The 27,060-nt window shown below is 35.6% G+C and overlaps 1 protein-coding gene across 1 annotated transcript in view; it reads right to left on the reverse strand.

Moving 5' to 3' along the window:
• The window catches only part of OTOGL (otogelin like), a gene marked incomplete at its 5' end in the record, with an annotated part of 144,787 nt that extends 119,455 nt beyond the window's left edge, over window positions 1-25,332 (reverse strand). The window contains 8 exons of the mRNA XM_084876944.1: window positions 5,197-5,402; window positions 8,617-8,738; window positions 14,299-14,453; window positions 16,163-16,261; window positions 17,907-17,973; window positions 22,956-23,004; window positions 24,170-24,209; window positions 25,254-25,332. Coding sequence (XP_084733070.1) covers window positions 5,197-5,402; window positions 8,617-8,738; window positions 14,299-14,453; window positions 16,163-16,261; window positions 17,907-17,973; window positions 22,956-23,004; window positions 24,170-24,209; window positions 25,254-25,332 — 817 coding nt within the window. The remainder of the gene's footprint in view (window positions 1-5,196; window positions 5,403-8,616; window positions 8,739-14,298; window positions 14,454-16,162; window positions 16,262-17,906; window positions 17,974-22,955; window positions 23,005-24,169; window positions 24,210-25,253) is intronic.
• Between the last annotated feature and the right edge of the window lie 1,728 nt (window positions 25,333-27,060).

Below are 27,060 nucleotides of genomic sequence, written 5' to 3' on the forward strand. Positions count from 1 at the left end.
CACTAACCCTGACCCTAATCCGAACCCTAACCCAAACAACAATAAAAAAAAAAATTTGTTGAGCCCTTGAAATTTCAGAGGACATACATACAGTAAAAGACTGAAAAAGACACCTGTGAACAGAAGACTAAGGAGTGAACTAATTTCAATGGAATGTGGTAAGAAGTGTTTCTAAACACGTTCAGGACAGATTGTTAAGAATCCTGACACTGCCTCAGCAATTCAGAGGCGAGATTCCAGAGCTAATGTGAACACAGCAACAGACAGTGGGCAGTGAACACTCTGGCCTCTCTGCTCAGATCAAGTTTAAATCGCCTCAGCACCTGGCCTGAGAACAAGTTTGACAATTAATGAAAATTAACCCTGCCCCACATTCAGGCAAACAGGACGGCATCTCAAAGTTCCATCTACGGCAGTGTTTTTCAACCTTTTTTTGGGCAAAGGCACACTTGTTTCATGAAAAAAATCACGAGGCACACCACCATTAGAAAATGTTAAAAAATTTAACTCTGTGCTTATATTGACTATATATAAAGTAATTCTCTTGAATAGGAATCAAATAAACACAAAGAAAGTATTTTATAATTACTTTATTATGAAATATTAAGTAAACAAAATAGTGAAAAATTATAAAATTCTTGTCTTGTCTGCATCTACGGCACACCAGGCAACATCTCGCGGCACACTAGTGTGCCGCGGAACAGCGGTTGAAAAACACTGATCTACGGCAATTACCCTTAGGTTTGGGCTTTAGGTTCTCTGCCATGTAAATTTACACAGCCACACGACTGCCTTTGAAGAATAGCTACCACATCAGTAGAATCATAAATCTCAAGCCAAATATTTGATGACTCCTCTCTCTCTCTCTCTCTCTCTCTCTCTCTCTCTCTCTCTCTCTCTCTCTCCCCCTCTTTCTATCCCTCTTTCTCTCTGTCTTCAAGATAGGAAGGTGATGTCCATGTGCTACTACCAGTTTTGGGGAAGATGTGGGAGTTCACCTATAAAAATGCTTTTCTTTCTGACTGTAAAATCCCAGACTTTATTTTGACCTTGAAGACTTTTTGGTCCCTTTATTCCTTCAACTCCCAACCTCCTCCACTTACCTCACCCCACCCTGGTCCAGCCCCTCTTACACCTCCTCCTATTCTTGCTCAACCTACTACAGTCTTCTCTCAAATTCATCCTCAACTGCCTCTTGCACTTGCCTTGCTTGTGGCCCTCCTCCTTCAGAATCACTCTAACCCCTGCTCTCTCCCTTATTTGGTCTTGGAGCTATTTTTCCTACTTTGGGTTAATAAAAGAGTCACAGGAGTTGGTTATAAGAGACGTTATTTAATATGACCTCCTCAGGAGCATTCTCTGCCAATTGACCTGAACTACCACCAAACACACACTATTTTATGACTCTTAACCTCCTTTCTTTCCTCATTTATTTTCATGGCTGATATTTTTTACAAACGTTATATTTTAAGTTTTCTCTTTATGTATTTTGTCTTTCACTGTAATACCTATGATGGGAAAGGAGAGAGCTTCCCTAAGTTGACCTTCTGCGGTATCTTTGGAGGTTAGTAACTGGTATATAGTAGGTGCTCAAACACATTTGCTAAATAAGTGAGTGAATAAATTCAAGGGAGTTGGTAATATTTAGTTAAAAGATTATTAGAATCCTACTGCTTTCCAGTTTGGCCCACTTCATTATCTCTAATATTGTCTTAATGTTACACACTGAACTAAGCATGGGCCTAGTCTAATATATTGATTTTAAAAAAGGAAAAATTGATGTACTTTTAAAGAAAATTTATAATCACATTTAAAACATCATTATTTTTTAAAAGTCTGAAGAACTAAAAACATTTCCTAAAGTCTCGCTTATTTTAATATTTATGTATACAATTTAATGTAACTAAATAACCAGAGAAATCCCTTAAAGTTCACTTAAATTCCAGCTTTTCAAACACATATTTACCTATTTTTACTACATTGTGTTAATAAAAGAGTCACAAGAGTTGGTTATTATGAGATAATTGGTGGTCTTAGAGCCTACATAACTAAAATTTAAATATTTTATATAGAAGGTGCTACAAATAGAATAATATTGTCCATATTGTGACATTTCTAAGAATGCAAGTGAGGCACTATCAATTATGTTGAGAAAGTGAAGGGTAAACCAGGGTTTCGATGTTAATGTGTAGCTAGCTACAAACATGAATTATGGAACAGAAGCTCAACTAGCAACAAATTAAAATCTTTCTATATTCACAGAAATTCTGGAAAGCCTTATTTCTTTTTGAAGTCATTCCTGAAGAAAAAAAGTAGGAAGGCAGAAAGAAATACAATTTTAATCACTTTTAATAAATTATGCATTCAGTGGCATTCAGTTAAACTCACTGATTCTAAAGAGTTCTCTAATCAGCAAAGTACAACTGACTCTCAAAGTACAGGCTGAGTTATTTTAGCTTTAGGATCTTAAAGCTAAAGGTAACACAGCTCACCTGCAGAAAATTTCTTGCATTACTAGCACATGGAAGAAAGGTCGACGTTAGGTTCTTGTCACATCCCTATAAATTATTGTACGTTAGTTTGTTAATTATTGTTTTATTTTTTATTTTTTTAATATATTTTATTGATTTTTTTACAGAGAGGAAGGGAGAGAGATAGAGAGATAGAAACATTGATGAGAGAGTCATCGATTAGCTGCCTCTTGCACACCCCCCACCGGGGATATGCCTGCAACCAAGGTACATGCCCTTGACCAGAATCAAACCTGGGACCCTTCAGTCCGCAGGCTGACACTCTATCCACTGAGCCAAACCGGTTTTGGCAATTACTCTGCTTTATACTGTGCACCAATAAAATTGTGAAAAAGCTGAACTCTCTTTAGGCTCTTCCCACATACTCTCTGGGGTCTTTCTTGCCTACTGCCAGGCCTCCGTATTTCAGTCCAATTGCCTCCTGCCAATCTTCTACCGTTTATAATCTGTTAACACCCTTTGCTGACCAGTTAACTCTCTGTGAGCAACCATTTTATATTCCAGGTTATCAAAGTCTGTCTGACTTTTAACTCAAGTCCTAACAAGAACACATGCTGTTTTCTGTCTAGACCTACACTTTCATACAATGTTCCCGGATGTCCTAGGAGAGCCACCCACAGCAGACTTTTCTAACTCTAATACAGAGCACTGAATTGAGTGTTATTGTTTTCTGTATGTGACGCTTTCATATAAAAGAAATTAATAATCACCATTTGATTAACTCTGCTTGAGTCTAAATCCCTACCCACAAAATTCACTCTAAATCTCCAATTAGATGCAAAACACCATTTCATGGGGATCTCAGTACTGTAAGTGTACTTGCATTGTGCTCACAGAATTTGAACATTTTCAGTCACATTTTCCCATTTCATCCTCACAAGCTGGAAGGTCTCAGGATCATTATTATTATCTCCATTGTACATATGAGGAAATTGGCTCCATGAAGCCTTGCTCTTTGCCCCAGCCACCAGTGATCTAATCCCGATGATGCATTATGCGTCTTGGGTAAATGTGTGCATTTAACAAGGTCACTTAAATGTCTTTAATGGAACATTTTTACTTCAGCTTCATTATAGTTTTATTGAGACCACGTGAAAGCAATTATAAATTAGTTAAAATGTATTGAGCATTAACTATGTGCTACAGGCTGTACCAAATATTTTGCATGGGTTGTCTCTTTTAATCCTTGCAACTCTATGAAGTATATAGTATTACTATATCACTAAATTTAGAAAATTTAATAAATGGCAAAGAAGGATTTGAATATCACCATCCGAGTCCAGAACCCATACTCCAAGTATTATAGAATTTTTACTGTGCCTTAAAACACAACATGTGAGCAACTCTTTTCTATTAATTTTATAATATTAAAAAGTATTATAGCCCAGCCAGTGTTGCTCAGTTGAGCATAGACCCATGCAACAGGAGGTCACAGGTTTGATTCCCAGTCAGGACACATGTCCGGGTTGTGGGCTCAATCTCCAGTAAAGGCAGCCGATTAATGTTGATGTTGCTCTCTCATCGATATTTATATATATATCTCTCTCTCCTTCTCCCTTCATCTCTCTCTAAAATTGATAAAAACATATCTTTAAAAGTATTATATAGATAGTACTTTACAGATTTAAAATCCATTTCTCACACATTTACCTAAGCATAGGATTGGGAGATATTCAGATCTGTAATCCAACCCTGACAGCATTTTACAAGCTGTGTTACATTGGACAGAACACCTTGTGTCATTAAAAAATTAAGGAAATGCCATCCACCTTACAGAATGTTGTAAGGATTTAGAATAATATAGATATGTGCTTATATTAACTGTTATTATAAATAATATCAGCATAGGTCCTTATTATTCCTGATAACTATTAAGATTCAAACTTATCATATTCCTATTTTTCAGCCAAATAAACAGCATCAAAGAGATTAAATGAGTTGCCCCAAACAACAAAACTTAAGGCTAGAAACAAGATTCACAGCCATGTCTGCTGGTCCTACAAATAGTCCTCTTTTTTATTACACCTCTCCATGTGGACCTAAATCATGAGTGCATCCTATGACTCTCTTATTCCATTGCCAGTACAAACTAGTAACCAAAGTATGAGACCACATTTTTAAGAGCTCACTGAGATTAGTTTCGTGACTTTGAATAAATAGATAAATGATTATAGAAATATCATTATTCGTAATAAAACATTTCCAAGAGATTCAGCTTTTACAATACTGTTCACATTTAAATACCTTTGCGAAACTATTATTTGGCAGTCATTAGTTCTATTCCTATCAAGACTGAATGCAAAATAGCTTTTGTCCAAAAGTGAATAATTTTCCCCAATGGATTTGAATCACTAAAATGTAAGTCCCAAAAAGGAAGGAGTCTTTGTTTTATTCACTGATGCCTCCTGAGCTCTTACAACAGTGCCTAACATGAAGTAAATGCTCAATTCGTATTTGTTACATGAGTAATTCCTCTATCTTAATTTTGCAAATATAAAATAACTAATGGTTTTCAAGCATGACACAACTTAAAATCTCTAAACAGACAAGTTATAGCTACCAATTTACCCAACCTAGGACAAGCTGTGCTCTTCTGGTACAAACAGCTGGACTGTGAAGGAAAAAGACCTCAGAAGTCTCCGCACATTTCCTCGGCTCCCCTTACCTTGATGGATGATGAAATCATCAGATTGAATGCCATTGTAGTTTCCACATAGGCCACATGATTTCCCTTTGAGCTCCTCAGATATTTTGAGGTAAATTCCAGATATTCCATCCCAAGCCAATGAAAAACCAAAGGTTGTTTTCACCAGAATGTAGTCAGCTAGTTTCTCAACAGAAATCTGTCCAATTGTCTGAGGCAATGTTAAACTTGAAAAATTTTAAAAAAGACAGGTTAATTATAATGAAGGATCAATTATAGATCATTCTTTTCATAGTAACAGACAATTAAGTAAAACATAGTTATTATTCCAAATTATTGAGTAAACTATGCAGTTAGATTTACCAAGCAAACATCCTATAGAAAATCTTGTGGTTTTTTTTTAAAAAATTCAATATTGAAATAAAAAGACAAAAATTATGCTTCTCCATGCTGATTTAGATTTTATACTTATAATTGGATGATTCTTTCAAACAACCAAAAATATACTTCTGCTAAATATCAGTAATTTTTGTAATCTGGAAAATAACCATTTGAATAATGAGCTTAATGTATTTATTTTTATCTGGATTGTTCAATATTTTAAAAAAGTGTTGCTCAAAATTTTGAAGTACAAACATTGTCAAAATATGTAAACAGGCTGCACAACTTCTGATTCTGTTTAATGTTATTTTAAACTTGGCTGAAAGGCAATAGAAGCTTCTATCCCCAAAATGTCACCTTGGCATAAGTCATTGTTTTCCAAAAGAAAAATGTCAAGGCATGATTATCACTTACATTTTTAATGCTGCAAAGTACATTATTAGGAATATAGTTTACTTTGTTCTACAGTACTGTATGCAGGTTATACTCATAATTTTTAAAAAGCATAAAATTGGGGCTATTTAAATAATGGTCACATTGAGTATTTAAATTCCTGATCCAATGTTTAGTCTTTTCACTTTTCACAAGCATGTGCACTTACAGAGGAAGTAGGAAACATATGAGAACTAAAAAAAACTAAACAATTGGACATTTTAAAAGCACAGTAAGTTGCCTAGGATACTTTTGAAAGAGCACTATTCCCCTTCCATTCACATATATAGCATAAAAGAGCCGGTGCTAATAATTCAAGACATGGAAGGCAAAAAGCATTGTTATTGTGACAGCCATAGTAACTGAAAATTATAAACTATAATGTGAGGGAGGCAGGAGGTTCATACCGTGTTTCCCCGAAAATAAGACACCCTCCAAAAATAAGACCTAGCGCATGAAAAGATAAGACATCCCCTGAAAATAAGACCTAGCGCAACTTTGGGAGAAAAAATTAATATAAGACACTGTCTTATTTTCGGGGAAACAGGTATTAACACATTTATTTACACATTTCTCTAAAAACTTCTAATTACTGGGTTCCTTTTCAGGAAAAGGATGGCTACATGGCATAAAAACTATAAAACTAAACAAGCTCATTAACAAAGGGATAGCCCACAAAGAAATAATTCAAAGTATCCAACCATTTACCCAAAGATATCTGCATATAAATTTTACAGAGAATTGATCATAAGAATAGGAAAATAACTAAAAATTCACTTTGGAGAATAAATAAAAAGACTTTAGCTAATTGCTTCCATAATCTATTAATATTTAAGATTATAAACATGAGAAATTCATATTAAATGCATAGTAAAATTCAGTATGAATAATACTAAGTTAATAAGTTTACAAAAGGTATACATAAAAAAGTGAATCAAGATTTACAAAAATACTTTATAGCAATGGAATATTGATTTTACAGAGGTATAGTTATTTTGATGTGGGTAGTTTTTGGTATGATCATTTGTCATTTATCTCTTTCATAGTAAACTGATTAGATAAACTTTTTTAAAATAAAAGATGCATGTGATCATTCTAATGTCTATAACAAAAGAATGCTAGCAGTGATGGGGAATAATAGGAAAAATTAGATAATCTCCCAGAAATCTAAGAAAAACTCCAACCTCGGCAGGAAACATGAACAATGTAAACTATCAATAAAATGAATGCACTGATTGCTGCTAGAAGTTATTTACTGATTCATATGTACAAGATGCCTTCACTTCACAGGTGAGAGAACAGAAGTCCAGAGAGGTAAGGCGTGGCGTGCAGAGCCTCACGTATTTGATTTCATTTTGGCAAACGTTTTTCTAACACCTGCTATGAGTTGGGCCCTAGACCAGATACAGCGTTAGTATAAGCAAGTTAATTGGTTAATAAAACAAACCCATCCTTTTTCTATCATACAACATCTGAGTTAAAATTTAAATATTATATCTTTGATTTAACAAAGGGTTAGTATTCTTGAAAATCCCCGTGAATGCCATTTCTGCTTTATAAAACATAATTGTTAAAGTGTCATTTGTGTTATCTAAAATCTCATACAGGGGAATTCTAAATTTCTATTTAAATTCAGTTCCAGGAAATACATATGTAGAGTGTTATCTTCCCATTCAAATGGCTGTTTCTTTTGTAAGACAATTAGAAGTGCAGAACCCAACTTATTGACAAAATAAGCCCAGAGAGACAGGCTACTCTGGTTCCCTGACTTGGTCAGTGCCTGGCTCCCCTGGTGCTTCAGCCAAAGCCCTTTCTGTACCATCTGTTGACTCTAAGCTGAGAAAAACAGCACCAAGGTTGGTCAGGCCATGGCACTGGAAAGAATCCCTCTGGTTCAAACACTTGCTAGTGAATTCTGAAGGATGGATAGAATTGTTCCATCTGGCGATTTCCTTTTCCTGCCATAACTCAACCAAGAGATAGTTAAGAGTGAATATCTGTAAAATTATTTAGATTGGAAGGCAGATTATTCCATAGTGTTCCTAGTTTAAAATGTGTAAAACCTTTCACCAATTCAATAAGTAAATATCTCCTTGCCTAAAACTCTTAGATATTGTTTTTTACAGACAGAAAACCATAGTGGCTCCCCTCTCTGAGCAATTCAAGAAGGCCAGTTACATATTGGCTCTGAATCTTTGTCAGAACACTAGTGGAAAAACTCAATTCACATAAATTTGGAAAGGTCTTGCAGAGATTTGGTTTTATTTAAAGTTTCTGATTTAAAAATAAAAAAAGAAAGAAGAAAATATAGAGGCCAAAAATGAATGAACTATGAAGATATTTCTTGAGACTCCTAGAAAAAGATATGATCATCTTTTCTCCACCTATGTAAACATATTTGTATCATACATAAGCATTAAGAAGGTTACAATGGCTAGATTCCTGGCCACCTGGCTGGCCTTGGAGCCTACCTAAGTTCTGGTGTCTATGATATAACTTAAAGGTTATTGTTGAAAAGAAATTCTCTCTTCCTGCTCCATAATTCACTTCCAATGTGAGATGTTTGGAAGTGCTCTTTGGCTCTTGGTTCATGGTGTTATTTTCATTATATCATTTATCCCATCTTACCTGATTCCATTCTTTTTTATTTCATGCCCATAAATTCGAATTTCCTGTTGGTCTGAAAAGAACAAGCTGATGGATCGGTAACAATAATACACTGAGCCAAGGCACTTAGGGCTATTATGAACCTTAAAGAGAAAAAAACAAAATAAAGGATAGAAATATATACCTTCATTTCAATTACTAAAACTACAATGATGTCTACATTTCTATGGCATCATTAGTCCTATGACACTATACAAAATTATAACTACATTTTAGATTTTTAAGAGAAAACAAATATTCATCTTAGAAATTGGGCAACAGGATTAACTTCATAAATTACAAGTTTATTCAGCATTTTTAACACTGTGTATATTAGAAAAAATAGTCTGACAAGACTGTAGAGCACCACAAAGAAACACACTTTTTTTATTGATTGATATCAGAGAGGAAGGAAGAGGGAAAAACATCAATGATGAGAGAGAATCACTGATCAACTGCCTCCTGCACATCCCTTAGTAGGGATCAAGCCTGCAACCCAGGCGTGTACCCTGCCCCAGAATTGAACCATGACCTCCTGGTTCATAGAGTAAAGCTCAACCATTGAGTCATCCTGGATAGGTCATTTGTAATTTTTATATTCATATTTTTTTCCTGTTAGAGAATCGTGAAATCAAGCTTCAAATAGAGCTCTACATAAAGCTTTATGTAAAGATTGCAGTAGTGACTATAACTTTACTAAAAACAAAATCACCCAACACTTTAAGGAAGAAAGATTTTTTTTAAAAAAAAATGGATAGGGAAAATTAATAAATTAGTAAAAAAAAAAAAAAAAAAAAAAAAGGAAAGAATAAAGGAGAACACCCTCTTCCAAAATTAATTTCCAAAGGTTCACTAGAGTATAATAATGAAAACATAAAAAACTGAAAGAAAATATAAATGACTATATAGATAGAAAACAACTTTCTAAGCATAAAGGTGATAAGAAAAATCACCAATGATAAAATAAATGTTTAATACTCAATAAATGTAATATATATATATATATATATATATATATATATATATATATAATGAATAATCAGCAATTTTATTGATCCCATATTACCTACCAGTTACTATTCTAAATTCTAGAGATGTAACAGTCAACAAAACAGACAAAAACACCTGCCTTCATGAAACTTCTATTCCTTTAGAGGAAAACAGTTAATAAAAAATATAACTAAAACATATATGATGCTCGACAACATGAAGAAGAAACATTAAGCAGACAAAGAGGATAAAAAGCATGTGTCAAGGGTTGGGAGTTCATTTTAGGTTGAGTAGCCAATGAAAGCCTCACTAATAAGAGGAAATTCTAGTAAAGATGAAGGAGGCATAAGAAGAACTCATATGGATATTTAGAAGACCAACCTAGGCAAAGGAATAGCAAGTGCAAAAGCCTGAAGAGGTATGCCTAAAATGCTGGCAGTATTCAGGAACCCATGCACCTGACCCCACTGAGGATATTGGAAAAGTTTTCTTTGGAGAAACTAAATGGAAAAATTAGACATCTGGGGCATAACTAATGAAACTAGAGGCTCCCTGCTCAATCTCCCACCATGCAAGCAAGCCCCATCCATACATTCAGAGATTTATGATCAGTTTTTAGAGCCTAATCCACAAATGTGAATAAACATCCATGGATTATGATAAAAGCCTGCAATATGAAGCACAAATATATAAACCAAATAAAAAAGAAATAAAAAATTTTCAATAAACTTCCAAAAATTCATAATTAATATCTTCAGAGGGAAAAATGAGTTTGTGAGTTATATCACTCATGAAACTAGAATAAAATTGTGTTAAAATAAAATTCAAAGAATAAAAATAATAATTATATATTGACAATATCACAAGAGAAACCTGTGAATGAAATAGAATGATTAGAAGATAAATATCTAAGAGTTGGAAATAAATCTGCCAAAATGTAAACCAGAAAAAGCAAAAAGATGAAAAATAGGGAAGAATTAATAAGAAAATTAAGGACTCAATCACTTATTTCAGGAGCTCTAATATCTGAATCACAGAATTTCTGAAAGAAAGAAAGAAAAAGAAATATTATTCCAATACTGAGGGATTTTTAAAGCTTGAAAGGGCTCGTGAAATGCCCATATCCAGCACAATAAATTTTTTAAAAAAAACTTCATATTCACAAAATCGCACAACCCTAGGGATAAAGAGAATAACTAAAAATTTCTGCAGGGGGTTGGGGGAGGCCATATGTAAAATGTCAGAAATCAGAATGGATTACATTTCAAAGTTCTAAAAGTAATTTCCAACTTATAATCAAGGTTTCGGGATATTCATTTCCATGCACACTTTTAAGGAAAGTGTCTTTTCTGTCAAGAAAACAACTCAAAAATATAGTCAATTAAAACAAGGATGAGTACATGGGTTTCTGCTCAATCACCACTGAAAATAAGCACTGTTCTCATGTTTGGAGCATCCAATGAGCTTTTTAAAGCCTATCTCTCAAGTATGAACAAAGTTCAAGGATCATTAGACATTTCATGGACCCAAGAAACAGAGAAATCAACACAGGAGAAACAAAATGAAATTCTCCCAGAGGATGATGAAGAGAAATCCCAAGTGGGAGGCGTGCAGTAGGCTCCAAAACAACCAGTCTCAATGAGACCAGAGAATAAAGAACTAAGAGATGGGCACATTATGGAGGGGAAGAAGAAACTGAGGAATTTCCTAAAATATCTGACCAAGACTTTTATAGTGCTAGAGGATTAAAGAGAGAAAATACAGTGTTTGCTGTATAGCACATGCAGCAAATCAAAATTAGGATGTTTAACTCCATACAAATGCACAAAAAAGAAAAATCCTATATAATAAAGAGCTAATATGCTAATTAGACCAAACAGCAGAACAACCAGCCAGCTGACCTACCAGTTGAAGCAGGGGCTGAGAGGGCCAAGCCCCTTGCATGGATTCCGTGAATTGGGCCTCTAGCAAAATCATAATAACCTACCAAGCTCAATTCTAAATAATACTTATAAAAATATTATCTATATAGGTACAATATGTAAATGGAAATAAGTGAAAAACACATATGATTTAACTAAAAATGGCAATATACTTCTATTAGAAGGAGGGAAAGAAAGTGTGTGTGTGTGTGTGTGTGTGTGTGTGTGTGTGTGTGTTAGGGTTAGGAAGGGTGATGTGTCTGAGATGATTCCTCATTTTCCATAGTAAGAAGTAAGGCCTATCTTTGAAAAGAAAAAAATAGCATATTTTGAAATGTAAAAGCCAGAAAAAAAAAATCTAAAGAGGTTGAAGTAATTGCCTTTGAAGAGCCAGATTTCAGCTGGGGCTGGGAAGTGAAGAAAGGCAGGGCTATTTTATTTTATTTTTATCTTATTTTATTTTGTTTTATTTTTTTGCTTTGTATGCTTTGCTGAAATCTTTTAAACTGTGTGCATATATTATTTTCATAAAAAGTAAAATTGAAATTAAAGGGGAAAGAATCAGGAAAATAAAAATATGTTCATAAAGATGCTTATCAATATATGTTTAAAAATACTGAAAATATTTTTAAACCTTACATTTCTAAAACAGGGCATAGTTAACTAATTTGAATATTCTATAAGTTGAAATAAACATAATAAAATTAGTGTTTGCCAAGGATATTTGAAATGCAAGTAAGTTCCTAATATAATATTAGGTGAAAATGTAGGACAGAAAAGTATACACAGTATGAGTTTAATATTAAAAATGTATACAAGGCCGCGCGCCGGCTGGGCGCGACCCGCTCCGGGGACAGTGCCAGGTGGGGAGTTTGTCTGGGGCGGTACACCTGTCAAACGATAACGCAGGTGTCCTAAGGCGAGCTCAGGGAGGACAGAAACCTCCTGTGGAGCAGAAGGGCAAAAGCTCGCTTGATCTTGATTTTCAGTACGAATACAGAGAATACAGACCGTGAAAGCGGGGCCTCACGATCCTTCTGACCTTTTGGGTTTTTTGTTTTTTTTAAATGTATACAAAACCCAGAAGAAAAAAGTGTAAAAGGAAATATATTAAGCCATTAGCAAAGGTAACTCTTGACTTATAGTTCTAGTATTATTTTTCAGAGTTTTCTCAATGTTTAAACTTTTCTACAAATGAAGTGAAATATTTATATAATCAGGGGGAAAATGATATTTAAAACAAAAGGATTTGTTGACCTGAAAGCAAATTCCACCAAGCAAAACAAGGCCAAGTAGAAACAATATCTATTAGCTCTGGAAGCACGTTCACATTGTGTATTATTATTAAAGAGTAGATTACCTAGTTGACATGTTAGTCCTCGAAAGGGTGTGACACTGCACAAGATCAGTTCAATGAAGGAGTCAGAGGTTTGTGAGCGATAAACGCAGCGAGAGAGTGAAGGCATAAAGGACAGGAAGGGATGAGAACAGGAGTCCTGTGAGTACCGAAGGTGTTCCACTTCCTCTCCCATCTAAAGAAAACTACAACTTTTTAATCTTTATGCCCCGTAAATTAACTTTCAATAGACCTCATTTCCTTCTTGGATCACTGGGATTTTTTGTTCTTAAAAAGCGTCAGGATCTACTTTTTAAAATCTGCCTCACCTAAGAGAGAAAAAGAATTTATGCAGCTCCAATATAATTAGAGGTTTAGAAAACAGGTTCAAACAAACAACAGCTATGGAGAGTGTAGCTTTTGAACAGGGCATTTAGCAGTGTTCTGGGTGTGCTTTAAGGTCCCTGAAATTCAGGGAAGATTGTGGGCAGGGAAAGAGAGCTCACTTCCTTCAGCTAGAGCCACTCTGCAGCTTACATTCTGGAATGTCTACTGAGATTCTTTTGAAGCAAGAATTCTGAAAGAGCTATCTCTTGAGCTCAATCATAGAGTATCAATCCACCTAGCAATTAGCTGTCTGTATCCATATCCTCTCAGTCTAGCCTGTGCTCATGTATGCATGGACCCATTTCACAAATGCTGTCCTCCCGTTCATACTGAGGGGGGCTGTTTTAAAAAATTAATGCAGGTGACATGACACTGGAAGTGAGAAGAAGAAAAGATATATGAGTAATATGCTGGTGCCTGGACCCACCTTCTCTTTAAAATGATCAAATAACACCTGAAGAATGAGGACATCAACTGGAGTTGGCATTTTGACATCCGTGATGTAGACATTTCTGCACTGCCTGAAAGTCCCTTCCACATGGTTCCAAACCTTCCTTCTCCCAGTCCTAGGCCCCATCTTGATAGAAGAACACTGAATATAGCTGCAAATTTTATCCACCCCCTTAAGAACCAAACACTCTCCTTCCCCAGTCAGAGCCCTGAGTATTCATGCTCTGATAATTATATAGTAGAGGCCCAGTGCACAAATTTGTGTATGGGTGGAGTCTAGCTGTCCAGTCCTGATGGGAGGGAGTGGCTGTGGGCAGTTGGCCAACTGGCCCCACCCCCATCAGGGTGTTGGGGGCTGATCAGGGGTGGGGCTGCCCAGGGCAAGGGAAGGGGTCTGATCAGGGCCGGATCAAGCTAGTTTGCTGCCACAGTACATGTCATAGACACCTGTCATTTTGGTCATTCCGGTCATGCTGCCATTCCGGTCACTGAGCTTTTATAGATATAGATTTTCTATAATTTGACCAATACTTTAAAAGAATAGGTTAATTAAGTTAATTATACCCTAGGATCGCTTACCCATACAGTGTATCGAGGCTCCAAATTACCACAGTCTTTTGCAAAAATATAAGAACAGTTTCCTGGGAAATAATAGTAGATGCCATCAAAAGTTTCAAAATGGTACTGTCCCCAGGTTTTGCAAATCCCATCTCTGCCATTGCCCATGTTTGGCACTGAAAAGAAATAGAGTAATATTTAGTAGAATAAAATAAATTACACCTGTTTCTGACAAGGTTCAGTTATGAGTGGTGATTCTATTGCATTAAAATAAATATTTTCTTCTCTGGTGGTCAATATTAGAGGAAGAGATAACTAACATAAAATTACTGGTTGTTCTCAAAACCATTAAACTTCCCTGAAAGGAAACATAGCCCTCAAGTTGCTTTGAAGAAAGAATTTGTGTTAGAAACTTCCTTATGTTTGTTCCCACAGGAAGATTCTAGAAGAAAGGAGGCATAGGGAGAATGATACAGTAAGAGAAAGCAATAGTGATAAATCAATATAATGGCTCACAGAAGAATAAAACATCACCACTGAGTGTCCTAAAAATTAGCACTGGCAACATGACAGTGTTCCAGTCTCCACAATGTTTTCAAAACTATCTTAATAGTATCCACAGAGAAAAATAACCACTGGCAAAAAATATCATGTTCATACATCTGGGAATGGGAACATTAGTCATCTAAAGTATGCTGGAATTTAAAAATTCATGATCTCTATATGTATAACCCATGGACAGACAATAGTGCAGTGAAGGCCTGAGGTGGGGGCAGAAGTGGGGTAGAAGGGATCAATAAAAAAGGAAAGAGAGATACCTGTAATATTTTCAAAAATAAAGGTAAATTTTAAATAAATAATTTTTTTAAAAAAAATCATGATTTTTAAGCTGGCTGAATTTTAAGCAATGTTTGTCTTAAATTATATATCATCTCCCATTATATTCATGCCTACCTCCCTTATTATCCTTGTGGATAGCCCTCTATTCTATTTGGATTTTTGAGATCCTCCCCTTTAGAATAATATGAAAATCAATGGCATTTACTGAGTAATCGATATGTGTAAAATATTTCAATACCCTACATAAAGAGTATAAAGATAAGGCACAATCATGTCTTTTCTTTTGTAATTTTACCTAAATTCATTAGCCTTGGCCAACTTTGGCCTTTTGGGAGGAAAACAGAGAGTGATTCATTACTCAGGCAGTCTTCTTTGACAGTATGCCTCACCTCTGATGTACATTTTCATAGAACCTGATACTTTATAGAGGTCACAAGTGTGATTAATGTGTATCTGCTGTGTGTTAGTCCCGTCCTCTAGACTACAACTTCCAAGAGAACAGGAACTTGTCTATATTATTCTCTACTGTACCTCAGAGCCAGCCTGGGATCTAGATATTCAATAAATACCCATGACACCAATTAATATTTATTGATTATGATTGATGTAGGATCCTAACCCAGACACCCTGGTTAAAAATATTTTTTAAAGAATCCTCTGCTTTGAAGAGCTCTCACTATTATTTCTATATTATGTACAGAATGTCCAATTAACTCAAAGTCAAAAAGAATGTGTGGCTCCAAATAATAAACCTAATTTATCAAGCAAAAGGGAGATGAATGAGAGCCTAGTTCTAATGGGCTAGTGTCATCTAGAGTAGGAAAAACTGCTTGAGGAAACAGTAGAGATAAACTAGAAGAGAAAGCAGGCATATCTATTTTCTTTTACGTTGTATCTAAATTGCTGGGAATGAATTGTGAGCATTCAAGTTAATATACAATGTGATGGGTCCAAATCCCAATGGATGAACCCTAATATAGCAAATTATGCCTTAATGTCTTCTTCAGCAACTCATAATTCTCTCATAAGTATCTCTGAAACTTACCAATCTGGCACCGTGTCCCAAGTGCCTGAAATATTTGGCAGTCACACGTACCAGTCTTAGAACAGAAAGCTCCGTTAAGGCATTCATGAGGGCAAGAACCTGAGGGACAAAATAAATAAGTTATCTCCTGGCATGCATCAGTTCTTATAAACATAATATGTCAAGATTTAGCTTGGACTAACTGTAACCACGATTACTGTTAGCTCAAACAGAGCCCTGGGCATCTTGCCTTGATGAGCTAAAGAATTAAGCCCATCAAAGCTTTATCTAGCTCATTTCATTATGTGTGCTGTGAAACAAGAAAGACAGGCTTTCACATCTCCAACTACCCTGAGAGCAAAGGTTAGCCTCCTCCAAGCCATTGAAAGGTCAGGTTCCCATGTAAGGAATCCCTGTCCCCAGATGATGAGATCCAGAAATACACAAGCGGCTGATGATTCCCTTGATGGAGTTTGGCGCCCGCTGCACGTCCAGTGGGGTCCTTCCCCAGGAGCAAGTGCTATGCTAAAGAATCACGCCCTTTTATTACCGCAAAGGAAGGGGCAAAGTATAAAACTCAAAACAAAACTCCCATTTTTAAGAGAATGATTAAAAATGTAATTTGAAGTTTACGTATTAATCCTCAGGCTTAATTACAAGTGATGCGTTTTTTTCTGCCCTTATTTAATTTTAATGGGAGAGAAGCCAAAGTTGCAGCTGGCTGTCATCAAAAATATTTTCTTTCTTTCATGGAAAGAAAACTCGCCCCAAAGGATTATGTTGAAAAGAGAAAGCAAGAAACTAGGAGCTCCTGAGCAAGTTTAAAAATCCAAATGAATCGGTGAAAATTTTTCCTCTAAAAAGGGGAAGACAAGAGGCAGCTGGCAAAACTCAAGCAAGGATTTAAGTAACACAGAAAGAGAACTAGAGGACATCTTTAAGTCACTATAAAGCATTACCAAAGCTTGTGCCTTTCTGGAGTACTTCAAGGTCATGAAAGCACTTATCTAACTGCAGGAAATGACCCACAGTTTTGCCAAAGGCAAGAATTGGGAAACCCTATTTTCCTTCCACCTTAAGATCCAGGGATCTAAAGGTTCTCTTTACACTTAAACACAAACTCTATAAGTAGTATATCTTAACTGAAGAAAAATGAACTGTTTCAACTTTGATCATAAATATAGATAAGGAATATTTTTCATAAACTTAAATGCAGGGTTTTCTCCCTAAGGGGAAATACTATATTTAAATTTTATCTTATATCACCATCTTGCATTTTTACAACAAATAATGCCTAAAAAATTCAGGTGAACAAATGTATTTCCTTCAAAAAATATTTACAGCCCTATTTATTCTCTGAAAACAAATATTAAGCCAAAAACAGAAAGTCTTGTTATTTTAAATGCAAGAAAAAACAAATTAAATTTCAAACTACTCTCAGCTTTCTGCTTAACAGAAACAGGAAATTGATAAGCAAAAAGAGGATGTCAAAGAGGGACCAACAGACAAGTAATTGCTTTAGAAAATAAGTTCCTGATGCCCAAGGATATCCGTCCTGGTCATATAGTTATCAGCTTTGTCTGGGTGTTTAACCCTGTTTGTTTCCAAAAAAGAAGTGAACCTAAATTATCACTAAGTATTATTACCACCCTGGATCCATTTCCTTCTTGCATTCTACAGAAATAATAAAGAGTTGATCCACTATATCACCCAAAAAAGGGTCTTTTGGAGAAAGCAAATACAAAAACATACATGTAGCACTGACCTTTTATTTTACCCTCACCCCAATTAATAGCTTCATGGAAGAAGTATCTTGGAGATGTTGCTTCAAACTTGAAAAGAAAGAAATAAAAATTCAAGAGAATTAGATTATTTAAATCAAGCCAAACAGGCAAATTGGAAAATAGCTAAAAATACAGAGATTATAAGGTACTAACTTTCTATTTTCTTGGGTTACTGAGGCAATCTCAGTGAGGCCGTGATTTTGTCTCAACATGACTTTGACATGTTCTTCATCCTATCTGACCTCAGCTCTCCTGCTTCCCTACCCTCCTTGGAAAAGAGCCTGGTTGGAGTCTTTATTTTTGCATTAACTGATTGCTTGACTGCTCTTCCTGCAGAAGTAGCAGTTCTCTGATGCTCCCAAGTGCAGAAGGGTCTGGAGAAAATACATGAGGCCAATGGACTGACAATGATGTTCCCACTGCCTGCAGACCCATCTGTGAAGGCACCATCCACAGAGGCTTCTGGGGCTGCAGAGTGTCACCTCCATTCTCCAAAGAGCTAATACTTGAAGGTTCATAGAATGTTGAAATGTATTTTAATAGTCCCCAAGGCATTGCAGAGTTAAAAGCATGAATTAGTGAATCAGAGAGACCCGGATTAGAGTACTCACTCTTAGACAAGTTTTCTAACCTCTTAGTGCCTTCCTTTACTTGTCTGTAAAATGGGAACAATAGTACCTATTTTGTGTTGTCATAACAATAAATAAAACAATTTATGTAAAGATTCTGCCATAGTACCTTGCACACAGAAAATTAGCAAGAGAGATTTATATTAATCTAAACAACTCAGATAAAACCTTAATGCTTTTAGAGGTCAATATGGATTAGTAGCAAATAATTGTGAGTTACTAAAACTAATCAATAGTGATTTTTATTTTAACTCAAAGCCAATCTATAATAACAAAATATTATATGTAATATGTTAATTAGACCAGATGTCCTTCTGGACAAAGCTGGGGCTGCAAGGGAAGCCCACATCCCAGGTGCAAGAGGGAAGCGGGTGCTGGCAGCCAGGGGAAGGAAGACCTACTCTTGCACGAATTTCATGCATTGGGCCTCTAGTTTAGTACATGGTCTGCAGCACTGTCCTTTCCAATGGCAATTTTATGCTCACAGAATACACACTCCAAAATTCTGCCACATAATTGTGAAATTGAGAACTAGAGGATGCTAGAAAAACTTGAAGGGTAAAGGATAAGAAGAAAGGGTAATATGGAATGTGATTTAGATACAAAGTCGTTTGTCAATATATTCTCATCTCCTTCCTTTTGTGTGTGTTTTTTTTAATCCTCACCAGAGGATAATTTTCCCATTGATTTTTAGAGAGAGTGGAAAGAAGAGGAAGAGATAGAAACACCGATGTGAAAGAGACACATCGATTGGTGGCTTCCCACATGCCCCCAACCAGGGCAGGGAGCCTGCAACTGAGGTACGTGCCCTAGACCAGAATTGAAACCGGGACCCTCCAGTCCACAGGCTGGCACTCTGAGCCATTCCAGCTAGGCCTCTCATCTCCTTCCTGCATGTAAAGTTTTATTTTGGCATTTTCCAACCAAGTACTTTTTCTTTTAACAGGCAAACCATGCCTGCTAGGAAGAACTCCCACACTTACCACTTTAAGAGTCCTTTCTAAACCCCTTGGCCCACATCACAGTCCCAAGTTCATTGCTTCCTGCTTTCATCCCTCCAGGGTTTTATCCTCACTACTTATTCTCCCCTTTGTGCCCTTGCCTCTCTCTTCAAACCAAGTCAGACTCACAACAGTCTGTGACCTTGATTATCTCCAAGACAGAAAGTTATGGTCTCTCTTCAGTCTCATTTTTTTCCAGCTGCCTAACTCTAGCATAACCACCAATATTACTGGGCACCAAAATCTTCTTTGGCTTGAGCTAATTATCTCTGATGCTCACTAACAGTGAACAGTGACTTCAACTCTGCCTCATACAGGCTTATATCCTTGAATAAATTATTTAACATTCTTGGCCTCCATTTCCCAACCTATAAAATGGAACTGCAGCAACTGCCTCACAGAATTGTGAGGATTAAACGAGATGGGATAAGTAAAGTACCCAGAATAGTGCCAGGCACATAATAAGGGTTCTAAACATGTTACGTATTTTTATTATTAGACAAAAACTGAATACACTGGACAGCACTAGGCTAAGGCAGGAATATGTAACTCGTTTTTTTGCTCCCTATCCTCTCACTACCTAGCATGACTAGGTATGACTACCTACAATACCAGCCTCCTGGCTATTACAGCAGCCTAATGACCACAGCATCCCATGTGTCAGACTATAATATTTCAACAGTGGTAGGACATGACACATCATTTTCATTTTTTTAACAGATCTGAACTCAGAATGATATTTTATATTTATAATTGGGAGCACTTTGGTTTCTAATGGCAAAAAATTGGTGATATCTCAGATTCAATGAGCGAGTTACACAGAAATGAATTCTTTACAGGCCTCCACTGTAGAAACGATGAGTTTCTACATAAAAAGTACTGCTGTTCATGTTTATCTTTAGTATGATCTCTTGTATGTCATCAACAAAAACCAACTAAACTGAAAATAGACGTTATTGAATGGGAACGACCTGCCTCCCAAGGCTGTTTAGAACTATGTCTCTGAAAGATTCTGTGGATGCCCCTCCCTGAATCCTCTCATCCCACTTCATCTGCGCCTGGGTTTCTGTGCATATTGAGACCCTCCAACTTCAAACACCAGGTTCTTTCTATTTCCTTCAGAGGAAATAGACCACCAGTAAGACAGACCACAGAAAGTGCCTTCCCGGGGATGATTCAAGGCCCCCAGGCAGCTGCCCTTATTCAAGGAGGAAAAGGAGCTGGTGAACAAGTATCCCAGCTTTCCCCATCCATTGGAGAAACAGCCCTACAACACATTCTACACAGCCCTTCAGAGAGTCCCCAGTAAGACTGAGCCCTAGATGCCTAAAGCAAAAAGCCCCTTATTAACATAGCTGTATTGGATTTTCTGCCTCCCTATTCTTGTTTTTCTCTCTCCCCGACTGTGCACACCCTAAATAAATTACCTGCACTTGAGTCTAGATCTCAGCCCCTGCTTTCAGGAGAATTTTTAAATGTAATGCAAAAAGAAAAGAAAAAATACAAGCAGTGGGTGCATGTATTCACATAAGTGATAACAAAGAATAGGCCATTCTTCCTCCTTGCTGATTACATCTCCACCGGAGGCTGAGAAGCACAGAGAAATGCAGGCTTTCAATGAGAAATCTCTGCAGCACACAAATACACCATTGAGGGAAGCCTGCCTACCCTTTCTATGCTCATTGTTCATCTCACTGACAACATATCTCTGAATTCTTACTGGCACAGATATCTATCCATCAGTGTTCTGTCTTCCTAGAGCAGGGGAATGAATCTGGAGAGAAGAACGCACTTAGATGAAATTTCAGTCCTGAACAGTGCAACACATGATTATGACTTCATTGTTTTTCTTTAACATTTATTCTTTTAAAATGTGTCCCCCAAAAATGAAATAAAATAAAAAATAAAATAAAATGTGTTCAAATAATCCTGATGTGTGTGCTTTAGTTTCAGGAGATAAAAAGGCAAGTGTCTTATTCTTTTCTCTCTAAAAGAGAAATCAAAACAAGATGAGTTCCTAACATATTAACAAAAAGGGGGTATTAACGTAACTACTTTGGAGTAAATTATACAAATTCTAAGACATTTATAAGAACAATAATAAGGGTGGTACAAAAGTAGTTTTACAGTTGTTTATATGGAAAATAATGTAATAATTAATAAATAATACTACAAGAATAAACTGTGTTTCACATACTCACATCTATAAACCTACTTTTTCCCACACTATGTAATCCCAATAATAGGTCACTTCATGTGACAACTGTAGGATATGTCTCAAGGTTCTTCACTCTAGTGGGTTCAATAGAATTCAGTGTTTCTCAAAAATTGGATTTTCTACTGAGTCAAGATGATGTCTTTTTGTGGTTAATTTTCTCTACTGGCAAACATGTACATATAATTTACATAAGTATTTAAGTACACCAAACACTCTTTATAGGAAAAAATAAAATAGTTCCATTTCATATATAATCCTTTGCCCATTTCAGCACACCTATCACTCGATTAAAATAAATTAGTTCTGTCTTCTAAATTGTCACAACAGCTATCAAATCTCTTTAATTCTTTTTAATTAACACCAAAAATTTTTTAAATGTAAGCATTTACCAGAAATATATTGCATTTCAGCATTTGACAAAAGCATCCTTGAATATACATGTATGTGCTGTTTGCTATCTAAATACTCAAATCATATTACTTTCCAAAGAAATGCCTTTAAGTTAGGATTCTTTCTTTTGCCATCCATCTTTTATAGAGAAAATTTAAAAAAAACAAAAAAAACAACACTCATTTGAACATTCCAACCATAGTTTGAAGATATTGCAATTATATTATCCAATATCCTTTATATAAAAAGGTTAAGGCAAAAAGACATCCTCAAGTTCAGTGCTATCCCACTCCTAAAAAAAAAAAAACAAAAAACAAAAAAAATAAAAAAAAGAACTCTTCAGAGTGCCCATAACTTAAATTTATACAAAAGCAGTTTGTCAGGGACATGTCTGATGACCTTTGCAGTATTTAACTGCAATCATTTACACCTTTCTTGGCTCCATTTGCTTGTGTTTGTTCTGTTGCCATTGTCCTGATTTGGGGGCTTAATTTTTAAACCCATTAAAATTTTCTGGCAAGTAGATGAGATTGAATCTCCCACAAATGCTATGAGCCTCTCAGCAGGAAACGGAGGTGAACAGCAAGTACACAAATAAATGTGAACTAAGCATGAATTGGAGGGGCAGCAGAAAGGCAGTAGAGAAGTTACTTTGCCTCTTCCTCCTCCCTCCTGTCTTGTTTTTAGCATTTTATTCCCTTCCACAACGGTCTCATTGTTGAAGTGACAGCAGAGTCCCAAAGCAGAATGGATTGTTTCTCTGCCTCTCTCTCCATCGGAGGCATAACCTACCTGCGCTGCTAAAAGAGCTCTTTTCTGTCGATTTTCATTAAATCCGTTTCTGGAAGAAAACAAAAAGAACTTGTATAGTCAAAGGCCCCAAGGCAACCTGAACAAGCCTTTCCCAAGAGAGGGCTGGTGTTTTCCTCCTGATTTCCATCACGGTATCAAAGAGGTCTTTCTTAGCCTAACATTTAAAAGATCCCCCTCCCCATTTGGGAGGGGTTAGATTTGGGTGGTGGTGCTGTCTCATTTTACAAAATTTGGAGGAGTGTCCCCAAATCTCTCCTGCCTCTGATCTAAACGAATTTTAGGAAGGAACTTCAAGATAGAGAAATAAACAAAATAGTGTAGTATTTTAGCACCAGCATGCATGCTATTTTCACCACATGACTTTATAAAACTGGTGAGATAAGTATTTGCCAAGAGCATGTTCACTTTTATCACACCTAATATTTACTCCTTTACCATGTCATAAAGAGAGGATAGCATTAAAGTGGGTAAGCACATCAAACTGAGATTTACCAAATTCAATGGGGAACAGAATTCTGCTTTTCATTAAGCAAATCAGTTTAATCCAAAGAATGATTTTCATTATTTAGTGTCAGATCAATTTCATTACTTTTTTAAAATATATTTTTATTGATTTCAGAGAGGAAGGGAGAGAGAGATAGAAACATCAGTGATGAGAGAGAATCATTGATCAGCTGCCTCCTGCATGTCCCTTACTAGGGATAGAGCCCACAACCTGGGCATGTGCCCTCACCAGGAATCAAACCATGACCTCCTGGTTCATAGGTCAATGCTGAGCCATGCCAGCCGGCTCAATTTTATTCTTTTTAACCATTAAAAGGTGTTTAACTCTATGTTAAGATACAGCACATTTGTAATCAGCAATGTACATTGATGATAATAATATAAAATGGGTAATTACTGAGTATAACTTCTTTATAAAACTTTGAATTGAAAGTAATGTCTCTTTAGTATCTACAGTCTTTGGATACCTCCAAGAACTCCTCTCTCATTAAAATAAAAGTGAAAAAAAATGCTTCATAAATAAGCAACTGAATACTTGATAATTTTCAATTTGTGGAAATGTTTTAAAGAACTACATATAATGCCCTTATTTTGTAAAATATTTTCTTTATTTTTTAAAGCAGATATAGTTATTGCTTATTCTTACTTGCTTTATGTTTCAGAGGACATAAAGAACAAGAAATACTCACTTTGATGTTTCCGTCAGGATGGATGATGCACAAATATATCCTGCTAGAGGAAAATAAAGAAATAATCAAATATATATATTACAAATATCTTGGTCACATGTTCTGATTATTAAGCAGATAATTTTAAACTGGATTCTAAAACTCAGAATGAGTATAGCTCTAATGTATTTTGCATTTTCTGAAAGATTTTAACCAGCAAATTCCCTGAGACACCAGAGTGACTAATAATCCAGAACGAAGGAGTAATGCACCTAGATTTATGCAGAGACATAACACTAGGACAAGCATGAGACTTGGAGTCCAGAGATCCAAGTTTTAGTCTTGGCCCTACCACTTAGCAAATGGCAAACTCCAGCATGCAACCATACATATCACAAAATAATGATGTTAGACACATTTATCTCCAAAGTCCACTCCTCATCTCGACTCTCTGTGACATTTTGTCCGAGGAGCTTCAGCCACTTACTAGGATTAGAAAATAGCTTCTTTGACCTCACTAGTCTTTTATACTTAGTAATTTCTTCCTCTTCTCCTACAAGGTCCAAAATATACAGCTCTTTTAGGAATTAGAAATTAACAAATATATTGGGGGGTAAATAAGTGCTTTCCCCATAAAATATTTTTATAAAAATGAATTTATAAATAAGATTGCTATACAATAACCAAAAATCAAATTTTAGCACCAAATGTTAAAGTCTTTCTTAAAACATTTGTTTACCCATTCTTCAGTCTACTGGTATAAAGAAAATTTCAGTACTCAATTTCTCTTTAGTTATAAAATTTTAAGTGATTAAATTACAGAGACAAATATTTTTAAATCACTTTTCAGAAGTTAAAAGTTAGAATCAGAGCTTCTTTCAGTACAGTTGCATAACATATTAAAATCATGGTTTAACATTAAAAAAAGACAAAAACACAGAAGTCTCAAATTATCTATATTATTAAAATTTTTCAAAAGAATGATCTGTTCACTGTCATTACTTCAAAGTAAGTGCTTTATGGTATAAGGACCAACTATTCCTAACAGCTGCAACAAAGACTAAAATACAATGAAATAAGGTAAAAATTTTATATGAGTTCTTACCTTGCAATGAAAACAGCAGTATATGAAGCAAGAATATACTCCAAGGTATCATTAAATTGAGTTTTCTCACAATGTTCATTTCAGTGTAGACTTTCTCCCTAAAATGTAACCAGATTGTTGTTCTTTTCTATGATGGCATCTTAGAAGGTTATGTATTTGTAGAGTGGTCAAATTCTTATAAATATAGCTTAGCAAAAAAGTAATTCATAAAGGCATTCCGGTCTTTCTAACTACATACAAGATCTGAAGCTTTCGAGATTTCAGGCAACCGTTTGGCTGAGTCTCTCATTAGTAATGCATGGCAGCCTCTTACCTGAGCCTGTATTAGTTACACCCTATCTTGATCTTGCACATCGTACGCCTTGTTAGCCTATGCTAACATTTTATAACTTCCAAAGACAGCAGCATCAGAAAACAAAAACCAAACAAAAACATTAACTGCTGGTGTCATTTGAGATCATCATTATTCCTAACTATTCATCTATTCTCTGTGTTTTATTCATAAAATAATTACTGTCCTTTGGAAAAGGTGAAATCCAATCCAATCAATCTTTCCCAGAATGTCTACACGTTCTCATAAATTTTCTTTAAGAGTTAAAAGTAAACTAAGATTATGTGCAAATGTTTTCAACTCCATTCCCATGACAGTGTAGTTTAAATTAATATATTTACGTACCCACAGATATTTCTATTAAACATTCTGCAACAAAGCAGAAAATAACACACAGAGATGGTATTTCTAATATGTAACTTTAAAAAGAAAAGAATTCATCCAGCTTGAAAACCTTCCCTTCACACCTCATTTTTTCATCCTCCATCACAAGTACCCAACTAGACAACAAAGGGGTGTTCATATTCCAGAGTAAGTAGTTTCTTCCCTGGATGCAGTTGTCCATTTGCCTGGAATCAGAGAAATAGCTCGAATATTTCATAGCAAACTCCATAGGAGTGATTTAAGCCCCAGGAGTTACCTGTATTATCAGCAGACTCATTCAATGGAGCATAACAGTAGGAATGTCTAACTATGGAACTACCTTATAAGACAAAAAACAAAACAAAAAAAAAAACACACTCTTTTTATTGTCTGTATCAGACACCTCTTCCGCAATGACTTCCCAGTCCTTTCTGTAAAGTTCTAATTATTGCATGTCCAATATCTACTACATAAACAGGTATTTGTGCCCCAAATTTGATGATCATTTTCTCTCCTTCTATACTCTCTTATTCACTTTCCATTGCTTACCTTATTGCTAATTTAGCCAAGAGAAGATGTTTCCCTATAAATTCATGTTTTAAGCATGAAGCTATGCACATACTTTATTAAAAGCATAAGTACCTATGTGTCTATGTAACACATATACATGCTTATATACTCATTTTATGATTTTGGTGGCTAATTTTAAATAATTTTATTATAGTTTGTGTTTATTTTTTTTAAAATATATTTTTTTATTGATTTTTTTACAGAGAGGAAGGGAGAGAGACAGAGAGCTAGAAACGTCGATGAGAGAGAAACATTGACCGGCTGCCTCCTGCACACCCCCTACCGAGGATGTGCCCGCAACCAATGTACATGCCCCTGACCGGAATTGAACCTGGGACCTCTCAGTCCGCAGACCGACGCTCTACCACTGAGCCAAACCGGCTTTGGCTATAGTTTGTGTTTAATAGATATTTATTAAATGTTTACTAACTATTACACTTAAAGTAATTAAATAATCACTCAAATTAATTAGACAATAAATTAATATATTTCTAAACAGATTTACCTATTTATAGTTGCATCCTAAATATTGATCCAAAAACA

Source organism: Pipistrellus hanaki (assembly GCF_964339955.1).
Source record: "Pipistrellus hanaki genome assembly, chromosome: 3".
NCBI classification, from domain to species: domain Eukaryota; kingdom Metazoa; phylum Chordata; class Mammalia; order Chiroptera; family Vespertilionidae; genus Pipistrellus; species Pipistrellus hanaki.